Below are 21127 nucleotides of genomic sequence, written 5' to 3'. Positions count from 1 at the left end.
CTACACAGTATACCTACAGAAGCTGGTGACATCCCATGGTTATTAGGGCACCTACACAGTACTCCTACAGAAGCTGGTGACATCCCATGGTTATTAGGGCACCTACACAGTATACCTACAGAAGCTGGTGACATCCCATGGTTATTAGGGCACCTACACAGTATACCTACAGAAGCTGGTGACATCCCATGGTTATTAGGGCACCTACACAGTATACCTACAGAAGCTGGTGACATCCCATGGTTATTAGGGCACCTACACAGTACACCTACAGAAGCTGGTGACATCCCATGGTTATTAGGGCACCTACACAGTACACCTACAGACCTGGTGACATCCCATGGTTATTAGGGCACCTGCACAGTATACCTACAGAAGCTGACGACATCCCATGGTTATTATGGCACCTACACAGTACATCTACAGAGCCTGGTGACATCCCATGGTTGTTATGGCACCTACACAGTATACCTACAGAAGCTGATGACATCTCATGGTTATTAGGGCACATACAAAGTATACCTACAGAAGCTGACGACATCCCATGGTTTTTATGGCACCTACACAGTACATCTACAGAGCCTGGTGACACCCCATGGTTATTATAGCACATACACAGTACACCTACAGAAGCTGGTGACATCCCATGGTTATGGCACCTATGTAGTACACCTACAGAACCTGGTGACATCCCATGGTTATTAGGGCACCTGCACAGTAAACCTACAGAAGCTGGTGACATCCCATGGTTATGGCACCTATGTAGTACACCTACAGAACCTGGTGACATCCCATGGTTATTAGGGCACCTGCACAGTATACCTACAGAAGCTGACGACATCCCATGGTTATTATGGCACCTACACAGTACATCTACAGAGCCTGGTGACATCCCATGGTTATTATGGCACCTACACAGTACATCTACAGAGCCTGGTGACATCCCATGGTTATTATGGCACCTACACAGTACACCTACAGAAGCTGGTGACATCCCATGCTTGTTATGGCACCTTCACAGTATACCTACAGAATCTGGTGACATCCCATGGTTGTTATGGCACCTACACAGTATACCTACAGAAGCTGATGACATCTCATGGTTATTAGGGCACATACAAAGTATACCTACAGAAGCTGACGACATCCCATGGTTATTATGGCACCTACACAGTACATCTACAGAGCCTGGTGACATCCCATGGTTATTATGGCACATACACAGTACACCTACAGAAGCTGGTGACATCCCATGGTTATGGCACTTATGTAGTACACCTACAGAACCTGGTGACATCCCATGGTTATTAGGGCACCTGCACAGTAAACCTACAGAACCTGGTGACATCCCATGGTTATTAGGGCACCTATACAGTATACCTACAGAACCTGGTAACGTCCCATGGTTATTAGGGCACCTACACAGTAAACCTACAGAAGCTGGTGACATCCCATGGCTATGGCACCTATGCAGTACACGTACAGAACCTGGTGACATCCCATGGTTATTATGGCACCTACACAGTATACCTACAGAACCTGGTGACGTCCCATGGTTATTAGGGCACATACACAGTATACATACAGAGAACCTAATGACATTCTAAGGTTTTTATGGCACCTACACAGTGCTCCTACAGAACCAGGTGACGTCACATGGTTATTAGGGCACCTACACAGTACACCTGTAGAACCTGGTGACGTCCCATGGTTATTAAAGAATCCTTTCCTTGAAACTTTTTATTGGCTGAACCTGTATAAATGTAGTGTAGCTGCATTAATATACTCATTGATTGACGTCCTCCCCAGATACAGTGCCGATCCACTCCTCTTCTTGGTCATGTACTGCAATTCTTACTCTCCGGATCACACTGGGGTCTATGTGTGAGCCAGAAGTTGCCTTTTCAATATAGGTCTATGGAGAATCAGAATGAGGATACATAAACTTACTTTGTAAAAGAGATTTACTTCCAACTCTCACATAGACCCCAGTGTGAATCTGGAGAGTCGGAATAGAAGTCATGTGAGTGAGAAGTGGAGCGGAGAAGCCCTGGAAACTGGAGAAAGTGGTATTCAGTGAGCATATTAATGCAGTTGCACTTCATTACATACACATGTACACAAGTTTAGGGCACAAAACATTTGATGGCAGGGCTTCTTTAATAAAGAATTGGCAACTATTGCAGATAAAACATCTTCTAAACTTCATGGAAGGTTGTGTACAAGATTTTGGAGGCGTCTTTAGGGATTTTCTCCCTTTCATCCAGAGGAACATTTGTGAGGTCAGACACTGATGTAGGTTAAGGAGCTCTGGGTCATGATCTTAGTTCTAGTTTACCTTGTGGTTTTTGGTGGGTTGAGGTTAGGCCTCTGTGTGACTAGTCAAGTTCTTCCAAAATAAACTTCAACCATGGGTTTATGGACCTTGCTTTGTGCACTGGGCACAATCAAGGGCAATAGAAAAGGGCTTTCCCCAGACTGTTCCCTCACCTCTGCATTGTGAAGTCAGAAGCGCTGCTGACTATGGTGTCTGTTTGAAGCCTGGCAGATATCATCCATCTTGGTGGCAAATAGATGGCACATCATCAGCGTCCTTCACCTCCCATTGAGGCAATTAGAGGCCTTTTGCAAAAACTTTTAATACCATTGTTAATAAAATATTTTCTGCTATTGTTGACTTGCTTTATTACTAATTTGTAGGGAGTTATACCCCGTCTCCAGGCGGTCCCTTCTCGGCCCTCACAGCCAGCATGTGGCCACAGGACATCCTTGCAAAATATACACAAGTAAGTGTGAAAGAAAACTCCATGTGATTCGTAATTTGTTATTAGATGACTACACAGTCTGCATGAAAAGCTGAGACATGGCATATATGATGGTTAATGCTCTATTCAGACAGACAGCCAAAAGTTGCCCTATTCTGGATTGTTAGAGCGGTGTATTTTCCATGCCAGATGTCTCAGAACTAAGCTGTCTGGAGATATGAACCTCTGTGTGGTCTAAAAGTGACCTTCAGAATTCACTTACGGTATTTTGCCGTCAGTAAACATGTAAGGAAACATATTACTGCTACAAACATTTCTCGTGTATCCACAGGATTGCTTGCTTGGCTGTGTGGCCACCTCTTGCATACGGCCGCCAAATCTCAGACATTTATCACATGGATAATGCCATAACTTCCTACAGAGAGCACATCCTTCTAACCAAGTGCTGACTACTTCCCAGCCTTGATGGGGCTGTCTCACGAGACATTTACGGCATGTCCAAGGGAAGTGTAATACATGTGAGAAGAGGTGGACAGCCCCTTTAATTCTCCTAACATAAATAAAAATATGAGAATTAGTCAGTATCACAAAAACATTTACATCCAAGTACCTGATAGACGACGTTGTCTCTGATTGGAGTCGTTCGCTTTCTTTTCTTCTTCATCTTGTCCAGACCCCATGAGGATTTTTCTCATCCACAGCCTGTCTCTGCAGACTTCCATCTTGTCTGGTCTTCCTCAGCACATCCCAGCCCGATGCCCTTTAAAGATAGAAGTGTCATTATAATGCTCCTGAATAAAAAATATCTGCCATTCGCTGAACCCCTGAATAAATAATTGCCCCTCACTATATTGCCTGCACAAATTATGACCCCCACACTGTTCCTCTTATGATACATGCCCTCCACTCTGCCCTCTTCTTTCCATACTGGGCCCTTGCTTCACACTGTCCTCTCACACTGTGTCCCTCCTATATGGCCCAGTCTCTATAGTATGCCTCCTCATCACACTGCCCCTCCTTGGCTTACTGTCCCCCCCCCCCCCCATGCTACTCCCTCATACTACTCAGTCTCTTTGTTGTGCCCACTCACACTTTTCTCCCCTCATACTGTCTCCTCCCACTATTCCCCTCAATATTCTCAAGCATTTCCCCCTCCCTCCTACCATCTCCTTTCACATCCCCCCCCAGCTATCCATACTATCTCCTCATATATTTACTCCTCACTCTCCATACTGCCTCCTCACACATTCCCCCCCCCCATTCCCCATTCTGTGTCCACATGCATCCCATCACTCTCGCTCCCCTTAGGCTACATTCACACTTCCGTCTTTTTTCCTCCATCGCAATCTGTCGTTATGGGCAAAAAACAGATCCTGCAAATGTGCTTGCAGGATGCGTTGTTTGCCCATTAGCAACGGATGGGCACACGTCGCATCCGTCGTGCGACGGATCCGTCGTGTTTTGGCGGACGCGACGCACAAAAAAAGTAAAATGTAACTTTTTTTGTGTGACGTGTCCGCCCTTTTCGACCGCGCATGCGCGGCCGAAACTCCGCCCTCTCCTCCCCGCTCATCACAATGGGCAGCGGATGCGTTGTAAAACTGCATCCGCCGCCCACGTTGTGCTAAATTTAGCACAACGTCCGTCGGTACTTACCGACGGATGTGTGAAAGTAGCCTTATTGTGTACACATACATTTTTCCCCTCCTTCGCTTCCCATACTGCGTATGCACCCATCCTCCCCATTCTGTGTCCGCACCAATCCCCTCACTCACGATACTGTCTGCACCCATCCCCCCATATACATTGCCCCACCCTCTCTCATACTGTCCACACCCACCACCCCCACTTATTATATGGTGTCCGCACCCATCCCTCATTATACTGTTTGCACCCATCCCCCATATTGTTTCCTCATACATCTTTCTTTCTTTTTATTTTTGTATAGCGCTAACATATTCCGCAGCGCTTTACAGTTTTGCACACATTATCATCACTGTCTCCGGATGGGGCTCACAATCTAGAATCCCTATCAGTATGTCTTTGGAATGTGGGAGGAAACCGGAGTACCCGGAGGAAACCCACGCAAACACGGAGAGAACATAGAAACTCTTTGCAGATGTTGTCCTGGGTGGGATTAGAGCCCAGGACCCCAGCGCTGCTACATGCCCCCATTTAGCCCCTTGCTCCTCATACTGTGTCTTGATATTTCTCCTGCTCCCCATAATGTGCCTGGACATGTCCCTTCCTTGCCCCCCAAACTTCCTCCAATCGTCCCCACCCCCATTACACTTAATCTTCCCATCCCCCACTCTAAATCTCCCCCCACACTAAATGTTCCCTCTGTTACACTAAATCTTTGGTGTCTTCATGTGCACTGGAGCACTTACCACCGAAACGTGCCTCTGCAGCAGTGGCGAGTGATGCCAGCAGTGTGATATGACCTGATCACGTTGATGTCGCCCTGACCCGGTTTCAATTGTACTAGTGTATGAAAGAGGGAACTGGTGCGCTGCACCATCTCTGAGCCGGCTGTCAAACAACTGGCTCCGAGAACGGCCAACTCTGTCTGGGGGACGGCAAAATGCAGACACCTCAGTCCACTGCTTAAGGCGACCCAACTGCGTAACTCCCTGCCAGCTAATGCCATACACCTCTGGATGTGAGTACCATCTCCAGGACTAGGTATCTGAGCACCTGGTGTCTGACCTGCAGTGGCCGTAGAGGTGGTTGTACATGTGCTATTTATCTCCATTCATTGCTATGGGAATTCTGAATACAGCTAAGCAATATGAAATCTGCCTGTATTATTTCTTTACTAATTAAATGTTTAAAGGTAATCTGTCATCAAAATGGTTGCTGTAGGTATGTTTTACTCTGAAACGCAGCTGTGATATTGAAAAGTCATCTGTGGACTATTTGTTTGGCTGACTAGTCCGAGACGCTCCCCGGCTCGGCTTATCTGTACCCTGCTCCCCATGATTGAAGGGTCTCTGCTTAGGGGAAAGACCTATCAATCAACTGGGGCAGGGAGACCGCATCGGACTAGAAAGCCGAAACATTTACTGCTCGATTCATCAATGTGTTTTGTGCCAGGAAACAAATTGGACAATATCAAAGTGTTTTTCTGTGAACATTTTATATATCCTTTTCAGAAGGAGCAGACTGTCGATCAGCCTGAGTTTCGCTACGACGAGTTTGGATTCAGAGTAGATAAAGAAGGTGAGAAGATAAAAAAAAACTTTCTATACTGTATAGCAGTGTTCCCCAACTCCGGTCCTCAAGAGCCACCAACGGGTCATGTTTTCAGGATTTCCTTAGTATTGCACAGGAGATGGAATTATTGCCTGTGCAGGTGATGCAATTATCACCTGTGCAATACTAAGGAAATCCTGAAAACATGACCTGTTGGTGGCTCTTGAGGACCAGAGTTGGGGAACAGTGCTGTATAGGAACTTTCTTTTTTTTTAACTTTTGCATTACTCATGTTTTTCTTTGTGTTTATGCGTTGCAGATGGTGCAGAACCGAATTCAAGTAAGTTATTGGGAATTCCACTGACCGAAGATCCCCAGCAGAGATTAAAGTGGCAGGCCCATCTAGAGTTCACCCACAACCACGATGTAGGAGACCTAACCTGGGATAAGATCGATGTAACTCTCCCCCATTCTGACAAGTTGCGCTCCCTTGTGCTGGCTGGAATCCCCCACAGTATGAGACCACAGGTAATCCATGTACAGACGTAGACACACGGCTTACACTGAAAGCCTGAATCTCTTCTAGGCAATGAATATTATATTTAGAATATATACACCCTAAAATATTGTTTGCTTTTGCGGCTGCTGCTTGACATTGAGCATTGGTGCTCAGCTTACTTGTAACCAGGATATTCAAGTCCTTCTCCTGTTCAGTAGTCCTGTGTATACTCCCATTTAATGTACAGTACAGACCAAAAGTTTGGACACTTCTTCTCATTTAAAGATTTTTCTGTATTTTCATGACTATGAAAACTGTACATTCACACTGAAGGCATCAGAACTATGAATGAACACGTGGAATTATATACTTAACAAAAAAGTGTGAAACAACTGAAATCGTGTCTTATATTCTAGGTTCTTCAAAGTAGCCACCTTTTGCTTTGATGACTGCTTTGCACACTCTTGGCATTCTCTTGAGGAGCTTCAAGAGGTAGTCTCCGGGAATGGTTTTCACTTCACAGGTGTGCCTGTCAGGTTTAATAAGTGGGATTTCTTGCCTTATAAATGGTGTTGGGACCATCAGTTGTGTTGTGCAGAAGTCTGGTGGATGCACATCTGATAGTCCTACTGAATAGACTCAGAATTTGTAATATGGCAAGAAAAAAGCATCTAAGTAAACAACGAGTGGCCATCATTACTTTAAGAAATGAAGGTCAGTCGGTCCGAAAAATTGGGCAATCTTTGAAAGTGTCCCCAAGTGTAGTGGCAAAAACCATTAAGCGCTACAAAGAAACTGGCTCACATGAGCACCGCCCCAGGAAAGGAAGACCAAGAGTCACATCTGCTTCTGAGGATAAGTATATCCGAGTCACCAGCCTCAGAAATCGCAGGTTAACAGCAGCTCAGATTACAGACCAGGTCAATGCCACACACAGGTCTAGCAGCAGACACATCTCTACAACAACTGTTAAGAGGAGACTTTGTGCAGCAGGTCTTCATGGTAAAATAGCTGCTAGGAAACCACTGCTAAGAACAGGCAACAAATAGAAGAGACTTGTTTGGGTTAAAGAACACAAGGAATGGACATTAGACCAGTGGAAATCTGTGCTTTGGTCTGATGAGTCCAAATTTGAGATCTTTGGTTCCAACCACCGTGTCTTTGTGCGACACAGAAAAGGTGAACGAATGGACTCTACATGCCTGGTTCCCACTGTGAAGCATGGAGAAGGAGGTGTGATGGTGTGGGGGTGCTTTGCGGTGACACTGTTGGGGATTTAATCAAAATTGAAGGCATACTGAATCAGCATGTCTACCACAGCATCATGCAGCGGCATGCTATTCCATCCGGTTTGCGTTTAGTTGGACCATCATTTATTTTTCAACAGGACAATGACCCCAAACACAGCTCCAGGCTGTGTAAGGGCTATTTGACCAAGAAGGAGAGTGATGGGGTGCTGCGCCAGATGACCTGGCCTCCACAGTCACCAGACCTGAACCCAATCGAGATGGTTTGGGGTGAGCTGGACCGCAAAGTGAAGGCAAAAGGGCCAACAAGTGCTAAGCATCTCTGGGAACTCCTTCAAGATTGTTGGAAGACCATTCCCGGTGACTACCTCTTGAAGCTCATCAAGAGAATGCCAAGAGTGTGCAAAGCAGTCATCAAAGCAAAAGGTGGCTACTTTGAGGAGCCTAGAATATAAGACATAATTTCAGTTGTTTCACACTTTTTTGTTAAGTATGTAATTCCACATGTGCTGATTCATAGTTTTGATTCCTTCAGTGTGAATGTACAATTTTCATAGTCATGAAAGTACAGAAAAATCTTTAACCCCTTAATGATCACCAATACGTCTTTTAACTGACCTGAGATATAAGAGAATATCATCCCCATACAGGTGACAATCCGGCAGCTGTCGGCTGTCCACTATAGCTGACAACTTGCTGCATCAGCCACGATCAGTGTTTGCGCCGCCCAAATCTGTTTAACCCCTTAGATGCTGCTGTCAATAGTGACCACATCATTATAAATGGTTAACAGAGTGTGCAGGCTTCCTCTTTATCCCAATTGGTGCCCTCAGATCATAATTGTGTGGCCCTGATGTTTGCGATGGCAATTCACGGCCAAACAGTGGCCTTAGAGTCTGACGGCTGTTGTAACCTGTTCAGAAGTTAGCAACATTTAGGTGGTAAAAATACACATTTTCATTTCTGTCATACCACTTTGCATTAATTCCTGTAAAGCACCTGAAGGGTTAATAAACTACCTGACAGCAGTTTTTAATATGTCAGGTGGTGCTGTTTTTAAAATGGTATCACGTTTGGGGGTTCCCAATATATGAGACCCCTAAAGTCACTTCAATCATGGATAGGTCCCTAAAAAATAAATTTTGTACATTTCCTTGAAAAAATGAAAAATTACTGCTACATTTTTAAACCTCCTAAAATGCTAACAAAATAAAAGAACATTTTACAAATGGTGTTGATATAAAGCCGACATGTGGGAAATGTTATTTATTAATGGTTTGCTGTGGTATGGCCATCTGGATTAAAGGGATAATCTTTCAAATTTTGAAAATTGCTTATTTTTTACCATTTTTCTAAAATTTTTGATATTTTTTATAAATAAACACAAAACCTATTGACCTAAATTTACCATTATCACAAAGTATAATGTGTCACGAAAAAACAGTCTCAAAATCACTGGGATTTATTGAAGCATTGCAGAGATATTACCACATAAAGTGACACTGGTCAGATTTCAAAAATTTGGCTCCGTCAGTAAGGGGTTGGTGTGTCCAAACTTTTGGTCTGTACTGTATATGCAGCAATATGATAGATTTTTTTTTTTCTTTTTGGCATTAATTATAAAAAATGTGGGACTTATTGAACATATTGCATACATTGAAAGCATTCTGTAATCGCGCAGCTCTGGATGCGACTCTCCGGTGCCTTACAGAAAAAGAGGAATTCAGAGATGACATACAGAGATATCGTGCGGAACAGCTCCAATGATGAGACTCTAGCTGCTAAACAGGTATGGGGGGCATTAAATCATTGAACTGATGGCTTGTAGACATTTGTTTATAGGCTTTTTTTTTTTTTACAAAGTATCTATCGTCGATTTTCAATAATATGACCCAATAATGTTACTCAAGATTCGATAACCCCTTAAATAACAGACCCGGGTGGTGCAAAGGCTAAAAAAAAGTTAGGAGGTTTACATTTTGCATCTCTGGTTCGATCCTGGATCCATTCATTTTGATTCTCTCAGTTGTGGGTGTTCCTTTGTCATTGTTGGGAAATTACCGCACAGCATGCCATAATGTAAATCATCATCTGCACAGACACCCACATATTTCTGTGCTGCACAGAGCCATTAGCATTGCAAAAAATTATAATCATTTCTCTGTGAAAATGATTTGCAATGTTAAAGGGATAGTCTTTTTTTTTTTTTACTTAAATGGATGTATTTTTGGCTAAAAATAATTTTTGGAATTGGGGTTCATTAATAATTCCCCGCTGTTTGCTTTCTATATAGCCTCTGTGTTGTATTGTCTACTGCTGGCTGCAAAAATGAGTTAACTGAGAATCAGTCCGTGAGCTCATTCCGACGCCCCAAAGGAAGAGTTTCTAACTTTATCTTTTTATCTTTTTTTATTTTGAACTCCTCTCAGCTGATTTATGACCAGAGACCACATCAAAGTAGAATGTGCAGTGAAGCAAAGAGCTGGTAAAAGCCACACGGTGCAACATTTTGAATGAAAGCAAATTCCAAAAATGATTTTTAGACCCAAATACATGCATTTAAGTTACAAACAAAAAATGCCCCCAAAGGTGGACAAACCAATGGCTTTCTATTTTGTGTCCTCCTGATTGTAAATCATTGACCCAGCAAAGGTGTAAAAACTAATAAATGTTCTTGCCTTGTCCGCAGATTGAGAAGGATCTGCTCCGCACCATGCCCAGCAATGCTTGTTTCTCCAATATGCAAAGTGTTGGTGTGCCTCGACTGCGAAGAGTGCTGCGTGGCTTGGCATGGTTGTACCCAGATATTGGGTATTGCCAGGGCACAGGCATGGTGAGTTTGACCCGAGAGTTTGGGTTTATTGCCTACATCCTTGTAGGTGAGATGTGTTCCTTCTGACTTTCTGCCCCCTTTGGTTCAGGTGGCTGCATGCTTACTGCTCTTCCTAGAGGAAGAAGATGCTTTCTGGATGATGAGTGCCATCGTAGAAGACTTGGTGCCGGCTTCCTATTTCAGCACCACCCTGATTGGTGTTCAAACGGATCAGCGGGTATTAAGGCACCTCATTGTGCAATACCTCCCACGACTGGACAAGCTGCTGCAGGAGCACGATATTGGTGAGTGCCTGAATTGACTCTCATTGTTATCAATGGGAATCAACACTGTACTGTATATGGTTCATAAGAAAACAAGAATATTCTTGTAGTTTCTTGAGGCTATTTTGGCGATGGGGAGCCTCACACGGATTAGCCCCAATGAATGAACCAAGACCGTGCACAAATCCACAGCAGAAATCCATGGACCTCCTGTGCATTTCTGCTGCAGATTCTACTTTTCGGCATCACAGTCATGTCCATGCACCATTCTGATATGATCCGGAGCTGGATTAGCACAATGTCTGACTAATGCTATTATTGATTCAACTACTACTTTTTTTTATTTCTGACCCATATTGGGCATTACATTCATCATACACGTTGTCCTGATGCTTTATTCCGGCATCTTCTTACTCTTGTGCATGAATTACCTCCTCCATTGTGTCTGTCTCCCTGCCTGCAGAGCTGTCTCTTATCACTTTGCACTGGTTCCTCACTGCATTCGCCAGCGTGGTCCACATCAAATTGCTGTTACGGATATGGGATGTCTTTTTCTACCAAGGTTCTCTCGTCCTGTTCCAAAGCACCCTCGGCATGTTGAAACTTAAGGTAAAGTTGGCTTATGAAGAATATTTTGGCTACATCTTCTGTGTTGCACTTTAGTGGGACGGTGTGTAAAAGTGGCTAATATATGCTTTGTTGTAGAGGATGCTTGTGTAGCATTACAGTATTTTGAGCATAGGTGAATAATGTCTTAATTGCTAGGAGTTCCACCACTGGAACCCCGCCGATCATTAGAATGGGGTCCTCATCCCCTGTTCTTCCTCTAGTAATGAGCAGAGCACTATGTTCAAACATGTGCAGTGCTGCTCCATTCATTGACTATTGGACTGCTACTGGTATCTCGTCCAAACATTGGGGGGCCCCTAGTGATCAGACATCGATCGCCTATAATAGGGATAGGCAATTATAGTCATTATTAAAGAGGGCCTTTCACCAGGGCAAAAGTAACAAGTGATTGTTCTTATTGTATTACCGCTGGTCTCCGGAGTATATTAGTTTGTTATTTTTTTTAATCCACGCTATATTTACAGAGATAAGGTGTATGGGCCTTTTTAGTTAGTACATATTTTTATGGCCTTTTCCAAAGGCATGGGGCTCACCGGGATCCTTGACTTGGGGGGGGGGGGGGGTGTTGTTGTTCACCGAGATCCTTGGATGGGGGTGCCGTGGTTCACCAGAATCCTTAGTGGGCTGGGGGGTCGTCGCTCACCGGGAACCGTGGGGCAAGGGTCATGACTCATTGGGAACCTTGTGGCAGGTGTCATGGCTCACCGGAAACCTTGGAGGGAGGGTGGTGTCTCACCGGAAACCTTGGAGGAAGGGTGGTTGCTCACTGGGAACCTTGGAGGAAGGGTGGTGGCTCACCGGAAACCTTGGAGGGAGCGTGGTTGCTCACTGGGAACCTTGGAGGGAGGGTGGTGGCTCACCAGGAACCTTGGAGGGAGGGTGGTGGCTCACCGGAAACCTTGGAGGGAGGGTGGTGGCTCACCGGAAACCTTGGAGGGAGGGTGGTGGCTGTTATGACCTGGTGGTCAGGACAATAATGGACCTGGTGGTTAAGAGCACACGGAATGACCTGATAGATACTGATAATAAAGGACGAGCTCTGGGACGTGGGAACTCTGCTGACCGCAATCCCTAATCCTATCAAACACACTAGAAATAGCCGTGGATTGCGCCTAACGCTACCTATGCAACTCGGCACAGCCTAAGGAACTAGCTAGCCCTGAAGATAGAAAAATAAAGCCTACCTTGCCTCAGAGAAATTCCCCAAAGGAAAAGGCAGCCCCCCACATATAATGACTGTGAGTAAAGATGAAAATACAAACACAGAGATGAAATAGATTTAGCAAAGTGAGGCCCGACTAACTGAAAAGACCGAGGATAGGAAAGGTTACTTTGCGGTCAGCACAAAAACCTACAAAAAGACCACGCAGAGGGCGCAAAAAACCCTCCGCACCGACTCACGGTGCGGAGGCGCTCCCTCTGCTTCCCAGAGCTTCCAGCAAGCAAGACAACAATAAAATAGCAAGCTGGACAGAAAAATAGTAAACCAAAGAAATACAAGCTGGAACTTAGCTTCTGCTGGGAAGACAGGTCACAAGAACGATCCAGGAGTGAACTAGACCAATACTGGAACATTGACAGGTGGCATGGAGCAACGATCTAAGTGGAGTTAAATAGAGCAGCCAGCTAACGAATTAACCTAGTCACCTGAGGAAGGAAACTCAGAAACACCCACCAGAGGAAGTCCATGGACAGAACCAGCCAAAGTACCATTCATGACCACAGGAGGGAGCCCGACAACAGAATTCACAACAGGTGGCTCACCGGAAACCTTGGAGGGAGGGTGGTTGCTCACTTGGAACCTTGGGGGCGGGGTGTTGTCTCTCCGGGAACCTTGGAGGGAGGGGGAGGTCATGGCTTACTGAGATCTTTGGGGGCATGGCTTGTTGGTTACTCTACATTATAAACCTGTAAGCCACGCCCCTTGTGAAGACCATAAAAAATTGCACTAAATTAAAGGAAAAAATACTTATTTGAAGCCGTGTGGCGGACTAAAAAAAACCACAGTAGGAGCAGTAAAAATAAAATAAGAGTAAAAACTGGCCACTTCTGACCGGGTTACTGGTCTCCTTAAAACACCATGTTCTCATAATAATTACTTGTCATTTGTGCTGTTGTATTGATTGCAGAATGAAGAGCAGAATGAAGACCAACCTTCCTTAAGTTGATAGCCATGTTATAGTCTCCTCTGTAAGTGTACAAGCTAGAAATACTGTAATGTAATTATTTTTTTCTGCCTTCAGGAGGAAGAGCTCATCCAGTCTGAAAACTCTGCTGCGATCTTTAACACTCTGTCGGACATTCCTACCCATATTGAGGATGCAGATGTTCTGCTGCGGGAAGCCATGATGATTGCAGGAACTCTCACGGAAGTTATGATTGAGGCTCAGAGACGCAAACACCTGGCTTATCTCATTGCAGACCAGGGCCAGCTGATTAATTCCACCGCGGCTGTGACCAACCTCTCTAAGGTGAGTGGCGAGATGCCGTGCAAATTGTAAGTGCAAGTTTTGTGGAATAGAAATGTTTAGATGGAAAATGTACAGTACAGAAAAAAAAGTTGGGACACACCTTCTCATTTAAAGATTTTTCTGTATTTTCATGACTATAAAAATTGTACATTCACACTGAAGGCATCAAAACTATGAATTAACACATATGGAATTATATACCGTATATACTCGAGTATAAGCCGAGATTTTCAGCCCATTTTTTTGGGCTGAAAGTCCCCCTCTCGGCTTATACTCGAGTCATATACCCGGGTGTCGGCAGGGGAGGGGTAGCGGGGGCTGTGTAGTTATACTTACCTGCTCCCAGCGCGGTCCCTGCAGTCCCTGGCTTCTCCGGCGCTGCAGCTTCTTCCTGCACTGAGCGGTCACATGGCACCGCTCATTACAGAAATGAATAGGCAGCTCCACCCCCATAGGGGAGGAGCCGCATATTCATTGCTGTAAATGATCGGTGCCATGTGACCGCTCAATTACAGGAAGAAGCTGCAGCGCCGGAGAAGCCAGGGACTGCAGGGACCGCGCCGCAGCAGGTAAGGGGAGCGCAGCGCTATAATTACCTGCTCCTCGCTCCGGCTCCGTCTGCAGCGTCCTCTAGCAGTGACGCTCAGGTTAGAGGGCGCTGTGACGTAGTCAGTGCGCGCCCTCTGCTGAGCGTCAGTGCTGGAGACGGAGCCGCAGAGGAGCAGGTAATTATTGAAAGCGCCGGCGTCCTGAGAAGAGAGGTGAGTATGTGATTTTTTTTTTTTTTATGGCAGCACCAGCAGCATTCTAAGGAGCACCTATGGGGCCATAAAGGTGCAGAGCATATATGGGGCACAGCATTATAAGGAGCACCTATGGGGCCATAAAGGTGCAGAGCATATATGGGGCACAGCATTATAAGGAGCACCTATGGGGCCATAAAGGTGCAGAGCATAAATGGGGCACAGCATTATAAGGAGCACCTATGGGGCCATAAAGGTGCAGAGCATATATGGGGCACAGCATTATAAGGAGCACCTATGGGGCCATAAAGGTGCAGAGCATATATGGGGCACAGCATTATAAGGAGCACCTATGGGGCCATAAAGGTGCAGAGCATAAATGGGGCACAGCATTATAAGGAGCACCTATGGGGCCATAAAGGTGCAGAGCATATATGGGGCACAGCATTATAAGGAGCACCTATGGGGCCATAAAGGTGCAGAGCATATATGGGGCACAGCATTATAAGGAGCACCTATGGGGCCATAAAGGTGCAGAGCATATATGGGGCACAGCATTATAAGGAGCACCTATGGGGCCATAAAGGTGCAGAGCATATATGGGGCACAGCATTATAAGGAGCACCTATGGGGCCATAAAGGTGCAGAGCATATATGGGGCACAGCATTATAAGGAGCACCTATGGGGCCATAAAGGTGCAGAGCATATATGGGGCACAGCATTATAAGGAGCACCTATGGGGCCATAAAGGTGCAGAGCATATATGGGGCACAGCATTATAAGGAGCACCTATGGGGCCATAAAGGTGCAGAGCATATATGGGGCACAGCATTATAAGGAGCACCTATGGGGCCATAAAGGTGCAGAGCATATATGGGGCACAGCATTATAAGGAGCACCTATGGGGCCATAAAGGTGCAGAGCATATATGGGGCACAGCATTCTAAGGAGCACCTATGGGGCCATAAAGGTGCAGAGCATATATGGGGCACAGCATTATAAGGAGCACCTATGGGGCCATAATCAAAGGTGCAGAGCATATATGGCACAGCATTATAAGGAGCATCTATGGGGCCATAATCAAAGGTGCAGAGCATATATGGCACAGCATTATAAGGAGCATCTATGGGGCCATAATCAAAGGTGCAGAGCATATATGGCACAGCATTATAAGGAGCATCTATGGGGCCATAATCAACGGTGCAGAGCATTCTATATAGCACAGTTGTATATGGAGCATCTATGGGGCAATAATGAACGGTATGGAGCATCTATTTTTATTTTTGAAATTCACCGGTAAATGCTGCATTTTCTACCCTAGGCTTATACTCGAGTCAATAAGTTTTCCCAGTTTTTTGTGGCAAAATTAGGGGGGTCGGCTTATACTCGGGTCGGCTTATACTCGAGTATATACGGTACTTAACAAAAAAAGTGTGAAACAACTGAAAATATGTCTTATATTCTAGATTCTTCAAGGTAGCCACCTTTTGCTTTAATGACTGCTTTGCACACTCTTGGCATTCTCTTGATGAGCTTCAATAGGTACTCACCGGGAATGATTTTCACTTCACAGGTGTGCCCTGTCAGGTTTCTTGCCGTATAAATGGGGTTGGGACGATCAGTTGTGTTGTGCAGAAGTCTGGTGGATACACAGCTGATAGTCCTACTGAATAGACTGTTAGCTGCTTTTTTTGCCATAATACAAATTCTAAGTAAAGAAAAACGAGTGGCCATCATTACTTTAAGAAATGAAGGTCAGTCAGTTCGAAAAATTGTTAAAACTTTGAAAGTGTCCGCAAGTACAGTGGCAAAAACCATCAAGCGCTACAAAGAAACTGGCTCAATGAGGACCGCCCCAGGAAAGGAAGACCAAGAGTCACCTCTGCTTCTGAGGATGAGTTTATCCGAGTCACCAGCCTCAGAAATCGCAGGTTATCAGCAGCTCAGATTAGAGACCAGGTCAATGCCACACAGAGTTCTAGCAGCAGACACATCTCTACAACAACTGTTAAGAGGAGACTTTGTGCAGCAGGCCTTCATGGTAAAATTGCTGCTAGGAAACCACTGCTAAGGACAGGCAACAAGCAGAAGAGACTTGTTTGGGCTAAAGAACACAAGGAATGGATATTAGATCAGTGGAAATCTGTGCTTTGGTTTGATGAGTTCAAATTTGAGGTCTTTGGTTCCAACCACTGTGTCTTTGTGCAACGCAGAAAAGGTGAATGGATGGACTCTACATGCCTGGTTCCCACCGTGAAGCATGGAGGAGGTGTAATGGTGTGGGGGTGCTTTGCTGGTGACACTGTTGGGGATTTATTCAAAATTGAAGGCATACTGAACCAGCATGGCTACCACAGCATCTTGCAGCGGCATGCTATTCCATCCGGTTTGCATTTAGTTGGACCATCATTTATTTTTCAAGAGGACAATGACCCCAAACACCTCCAGGCTATGAAAGGGCTATTTGACCAAGAAGGAGAGTGATGGGGTGCTATGCCAGATGACCTGGCCTCCACAGTCACCAGACCTGAACCCAATTAAGATGGTTTGGGGTGAGCTGGACCGCAGAGTGAAGGCAAAAGGGCCAACGAGTGCTAAGCATCTCTGGGAACTCCTTCAAGATTGTTGGAAGACCATTCCTGGTGACTACCTCTTGAAGCTCATCAAGAGAATGCCAAGAGTGTGCAAAGCAGTCATCAAAGCAAAAGGTGGCTACTTTGAAGAACCTAGAATATAAGACATAATTTCAGTTGTTTCACACTTTTTTGTTAAGTATATAATTCCACGTGTGTTAATTCATAGTTTTGATGCCTTCAGTGTGAATGTATAATTTTCATAGTCACGAAAATACAGAAAAATCTTTAAATGAGAAGGTGTGTCCAAACGTTTGGTCTGTACTGTATAATGCATGGTGACAACTGTAATGTTGGGTGGGGGATAAAAAGTGGTGTGGGGAATCGGTTGTTTTTAATTTGTAAAATCTTACTCTAAATTGGAAGCAATGTCCATTTTTAAACGTGAATTTCAGATTCCAAAACGTATCACTTATCCAGTGGACAGGTGATATTTGTATGCTCTCTGGGTGTCCCACCGATTTCCAGAATTGGGGACTTATTCCCTTTTTTCTTCGTTGGCTGTTAGACCTCGGCCAGGAGAAGTTGAACAACAGATTGTGCATTCACGCTGCAGCTTCATTCATTGTCCGTGAGAGTAATAATTGATCGCCCATGGTTCTGATGAAGATATATGAGCTATTCTATCAGTGGCAAGTCGGGGGTCCCAACGCTTAGACAGTGGAAACTGAAATACCGCTGTGCTATAGTTGTTTCAAATTGACAATCTGGGTTGCCAACCTTCCAGAAATTTCAGGACAGTTCGGAAAAAGATGGCACATTTTTGTCCTGCCCACTAAAAAAAAATGTAAGAAACTTATACAGATTATTTTGTCTGTAATTATCATCATTTTACAGTGAATTCAGCTGATGTGTTAATATCAGAATTGTGGGCTGTAGACATGGATCACTTATAAACCATGTTTATTCATTCCGTTTTTCCAATGTGTCCATAAAAAAATCTTGTCAGTCCCTGATTTTTTTTAATAAACTGTCTAGAAAAAATATAAAGGCGAGTTGCCAACCCTGTGAACAACACCTGATCATTTAAAGAGCACCCGCTACCAGGCGAGAAGTAGCCAGATTCTGCTCTTATCTTATGGCTATTCCGGTTGTTGCTATTTTGACATTTACCATACAGTTCCAGAGATATTGATGGGCCTTTCATTTTTTATTTTTATCATCTTTTCCAAGGAGGCATGGCTCACAGGATCCTCAGGGGTGTGTCATTATGATACTCTGCATTAGTAACCAGTGAGACATGCCCCCTTATAAAGGCCATAAAAATTAGCAATAAATAAAAAGACCTTTTTTTTTAGGTTTGTCCTGTTACACTGACCCTTCATCGACGATGATTTTAGAATGAGACTTGAAAAAAGTAAATTACATGTACAATATCCTTATTGCCGAGGGCATGCAATACGGCATTTTGCTACCACCTTGTGATATGTTTTCTAAAGCCTGGAGGCCACTTATTTATTTTTTTTATTTATATCCCATTAGTAAAATCGCTAATGAACAGTTTATTATAGTCTCTCGTTTGTTACCTTGGGGATCAATACTTCTATGTTCTTGGCTGCACACAGGTTGTGTAACACACTATATGACATTGTTCAGCGCTACCCTGAGGTCATTTGTTATTCCTCTCCTTGCAGTATGCTGTATACAGCTGTGGCAGGAATGTATTTCTTCCGCTGATTGCTCATGCAGTATCATTGACTGCCTGGTCCATGTGTAGTCGGTGGCTGCATTTGATACAATGGCTTTATAGAGTGGTCAGAACATAATGACTTCTTTCTTTATGTCTTCAGATTATGAGAAGGCAAAGTCAGCGCAGGAAGTCTGGAATCACAACCCTTTTATTTGGTAGGTATTTTTATCAAATGTAATTGAGATTATTCATGCAGCCAGTATCTTTAGGTGTCTATCCATCTGCATGATCTCCAGTTGCCACTGGGAGCTCCTCCCATGATTTTTCCCATACCCACTGAATTTCCATCCCTGTCTCTAAAATGGAGCTTTTATGGTATGTGCACACGTTCAGGTTTTTTTGCGTTTTTTTTTTTCATGTTTTTTCGCGATAAAAAATAATTAAAAACGCATACATCATGCATCCTATCAGTTAGAATGCATTCTGCAATTTTTGTGCACATGATGCGTTTTTTTCCGCGAAAAAAAATCATCGCGGTAAAAAAAAAAGCAGCATGTTCGTTAATTTTGCGTTTTTTTCACGTTTTTCACGCTATTCTATGCATTTGGAAAAAATACAAAAAAAGCATCAAAAACGCAAAAAAAAACGCATGCGGATTTCTGGCAGAAATGTCCTGTTTTTGTGCAGGATAATTTCTGCCAGAAATCCTGACGTGTGCACATAGCATTATTGTCCTCCAATTCCCCCGTCACATAATTCAATCGGCAGCTCGTCCTAGGCACGTGTCAGGGCAGGCTGCAGTCAAAAGAAACACAGCTAAGGTTGTATGATGATTCAATGTATCAATAAGCCATATACTTTTTTCACAGGTGACGATGACTTTGAGGCCCTAAAAGCCAAGAATATCAAGCAGACTGCACTGGTGGCAGATTTGAGAGAGGCCATCTTGCAAGTCGCTCGTCACTTCCAATGCTCTGACCCTAAAAACTGTAATATTGTGAGTCTAATTATCATGCCTTCTTGCCAATAAGATTCATAGAATTTTCTATTAAATGGGTTTTCCCACCCCTTCCTTTTAATTAACGTATAGCCCAAGTGTGCTATAAAAAATAGTACATAGACAAACATGGATCTGACCTTGATTCTGTTACGTCTTGCTCGCTGGGTCCCCCTCAGGTTTCCTCTTCTCATCCAGTCTGATTGGCATGTGTAGACTGCTGCTAATCAGTGGCACATAGCGATCATGAGCTAACCAGGCCAAAAGTGGACATTGGGAAGCGGGCTGAACGAGTAGAAAGGTATCCATTGATGAGTATGCCCTATTTCATTTTTTTTAAAGCACATTCATGACATATATTACAAAATGTTTTCCGAACTCTAAAATTGTATGCAAATAGTTTACATCCGGTAGCTGAAACGTCTGTGTATGCCAACCTCTCATACAGTCACTTGCCAATGCTGTTAAGGTACCGTCACACTGAACGATATCGCTAGCGATCCGTGACGTTGCAGCGTCCTGCATAGCGATATCGTTGAGTTTGACAGGCAGCAGCGATCAGGATCCTGCTGTGCCATCGTTGGTCGGAGCAGAAAGTCCAGAACTTTATTTCATCGCTCGACTCCCGCAGACATCGCTGAATCGGCGTGTGTGACGCCGATTCAGCGATGTCTTCGCTGGTAACCAGGGTAAACATCGGGTTACTAAGCGCAGGGCCGCGCTTAGTAACCCGATGTTTACCCTGGTTACCAGCGTAAACGTAAAAAAAAAAAAAAAAACACTACATACTTACATTCCGGTGTCTGTCCTCCGGCGCTCTGCTTCTCTGCACTGTGTAAGCGCCGGCCGGAAAGCAGAGCACAGCGGTGACGTCACCGCTGTGCTTTCCGGCTGGCGCTCACAGTCAGTGCAGAGAAGCACAGCGCCGGAGGACAGACACCGGAATGTAAGTATGTAGTGTTTTTTTTTACATTAGTACTGGTAACCAGGGTAAACATCGGGTTACTAAGCGCGGCCCTGCGCTTAGTAACCCGATGGTTACCCTGGTTACCAGGGGACTTCGCATAGTTGGTCACTGGAGAGCTGTCTGTATGACAGCTCTCCAGCGACCACACAGCGACGCTGCAGCGATCGGGATCGTTGTCTAGATCGCTGCAGCGTCACTAAATGTGACGGTACCTTTAATGTCCTTCTTGTGTGGCATCCCATAACTGAACATG

The 21127-nt window shown here is 44.5% G+C and overlaps 1 protein-coding gene across 3 annotated transcripts in view; it reads left to right on the top strand.

The window, feature by feature from the left end:
* Nucleotides 1-21127, top strand: part of SGSM3 (small G protein signaling modulator 3) — a 65180-nt gene that overhangs the window by 29573 nt on the left and 14480 nt on the right. For all 3 annotated transcript variants that reach the window (XM_069736893.1, XM_069736895.1, XM_069736894.1), the window contains exons 3-12: nt 2701-2786; nt 5921-5987; nt 6280-6488; nt 9388-9495; nt 10396-10539; nt 10628-10823; nt 11266-11411; nt 13676-13903; nt 19071-19125; nt 19780-19907. In XM_069736893.1, the coding sequence (XP_069592994.1) occupies nt 2701-2786; nt 5921-5987; nt 6280-6488; nt 9388-9495; nt 10396-10539; nt 10628-10823; nt 11266-11411; nt 13676-13903; nt 19071-19125; nt 19780-19907 (1367 nt within the window). The remainder of the gene's footprint in view (nt 1-2700; nt 2787-5920; nt 5988-6279; nt 6489-9387; nt 9496-10395; nt 10540-10627; nt 10824-11265; nt 11412-13675; nt 13904-19070; nt 19126-19779; nt 19908-21127) is intronic.

This window comes from Ranitomeya imitator, chromosome 8 (assembly GCF_032444005.1).
Source record: "Ranitomeya imitator isolate aRanImi1 chromosome 8, aRanImi1.pri, whole genome shotgun sequence".
Classification (NCBI taxonomy): Eukaryota; Metazoa; Chordata; class Amphibia; order Anura; family Dendrobatidae; genus Ranitomeya; species Ranitomeya imitator.
This window is presented reverse-complemented; position numbering and strand designations above follow the sequence as displayed.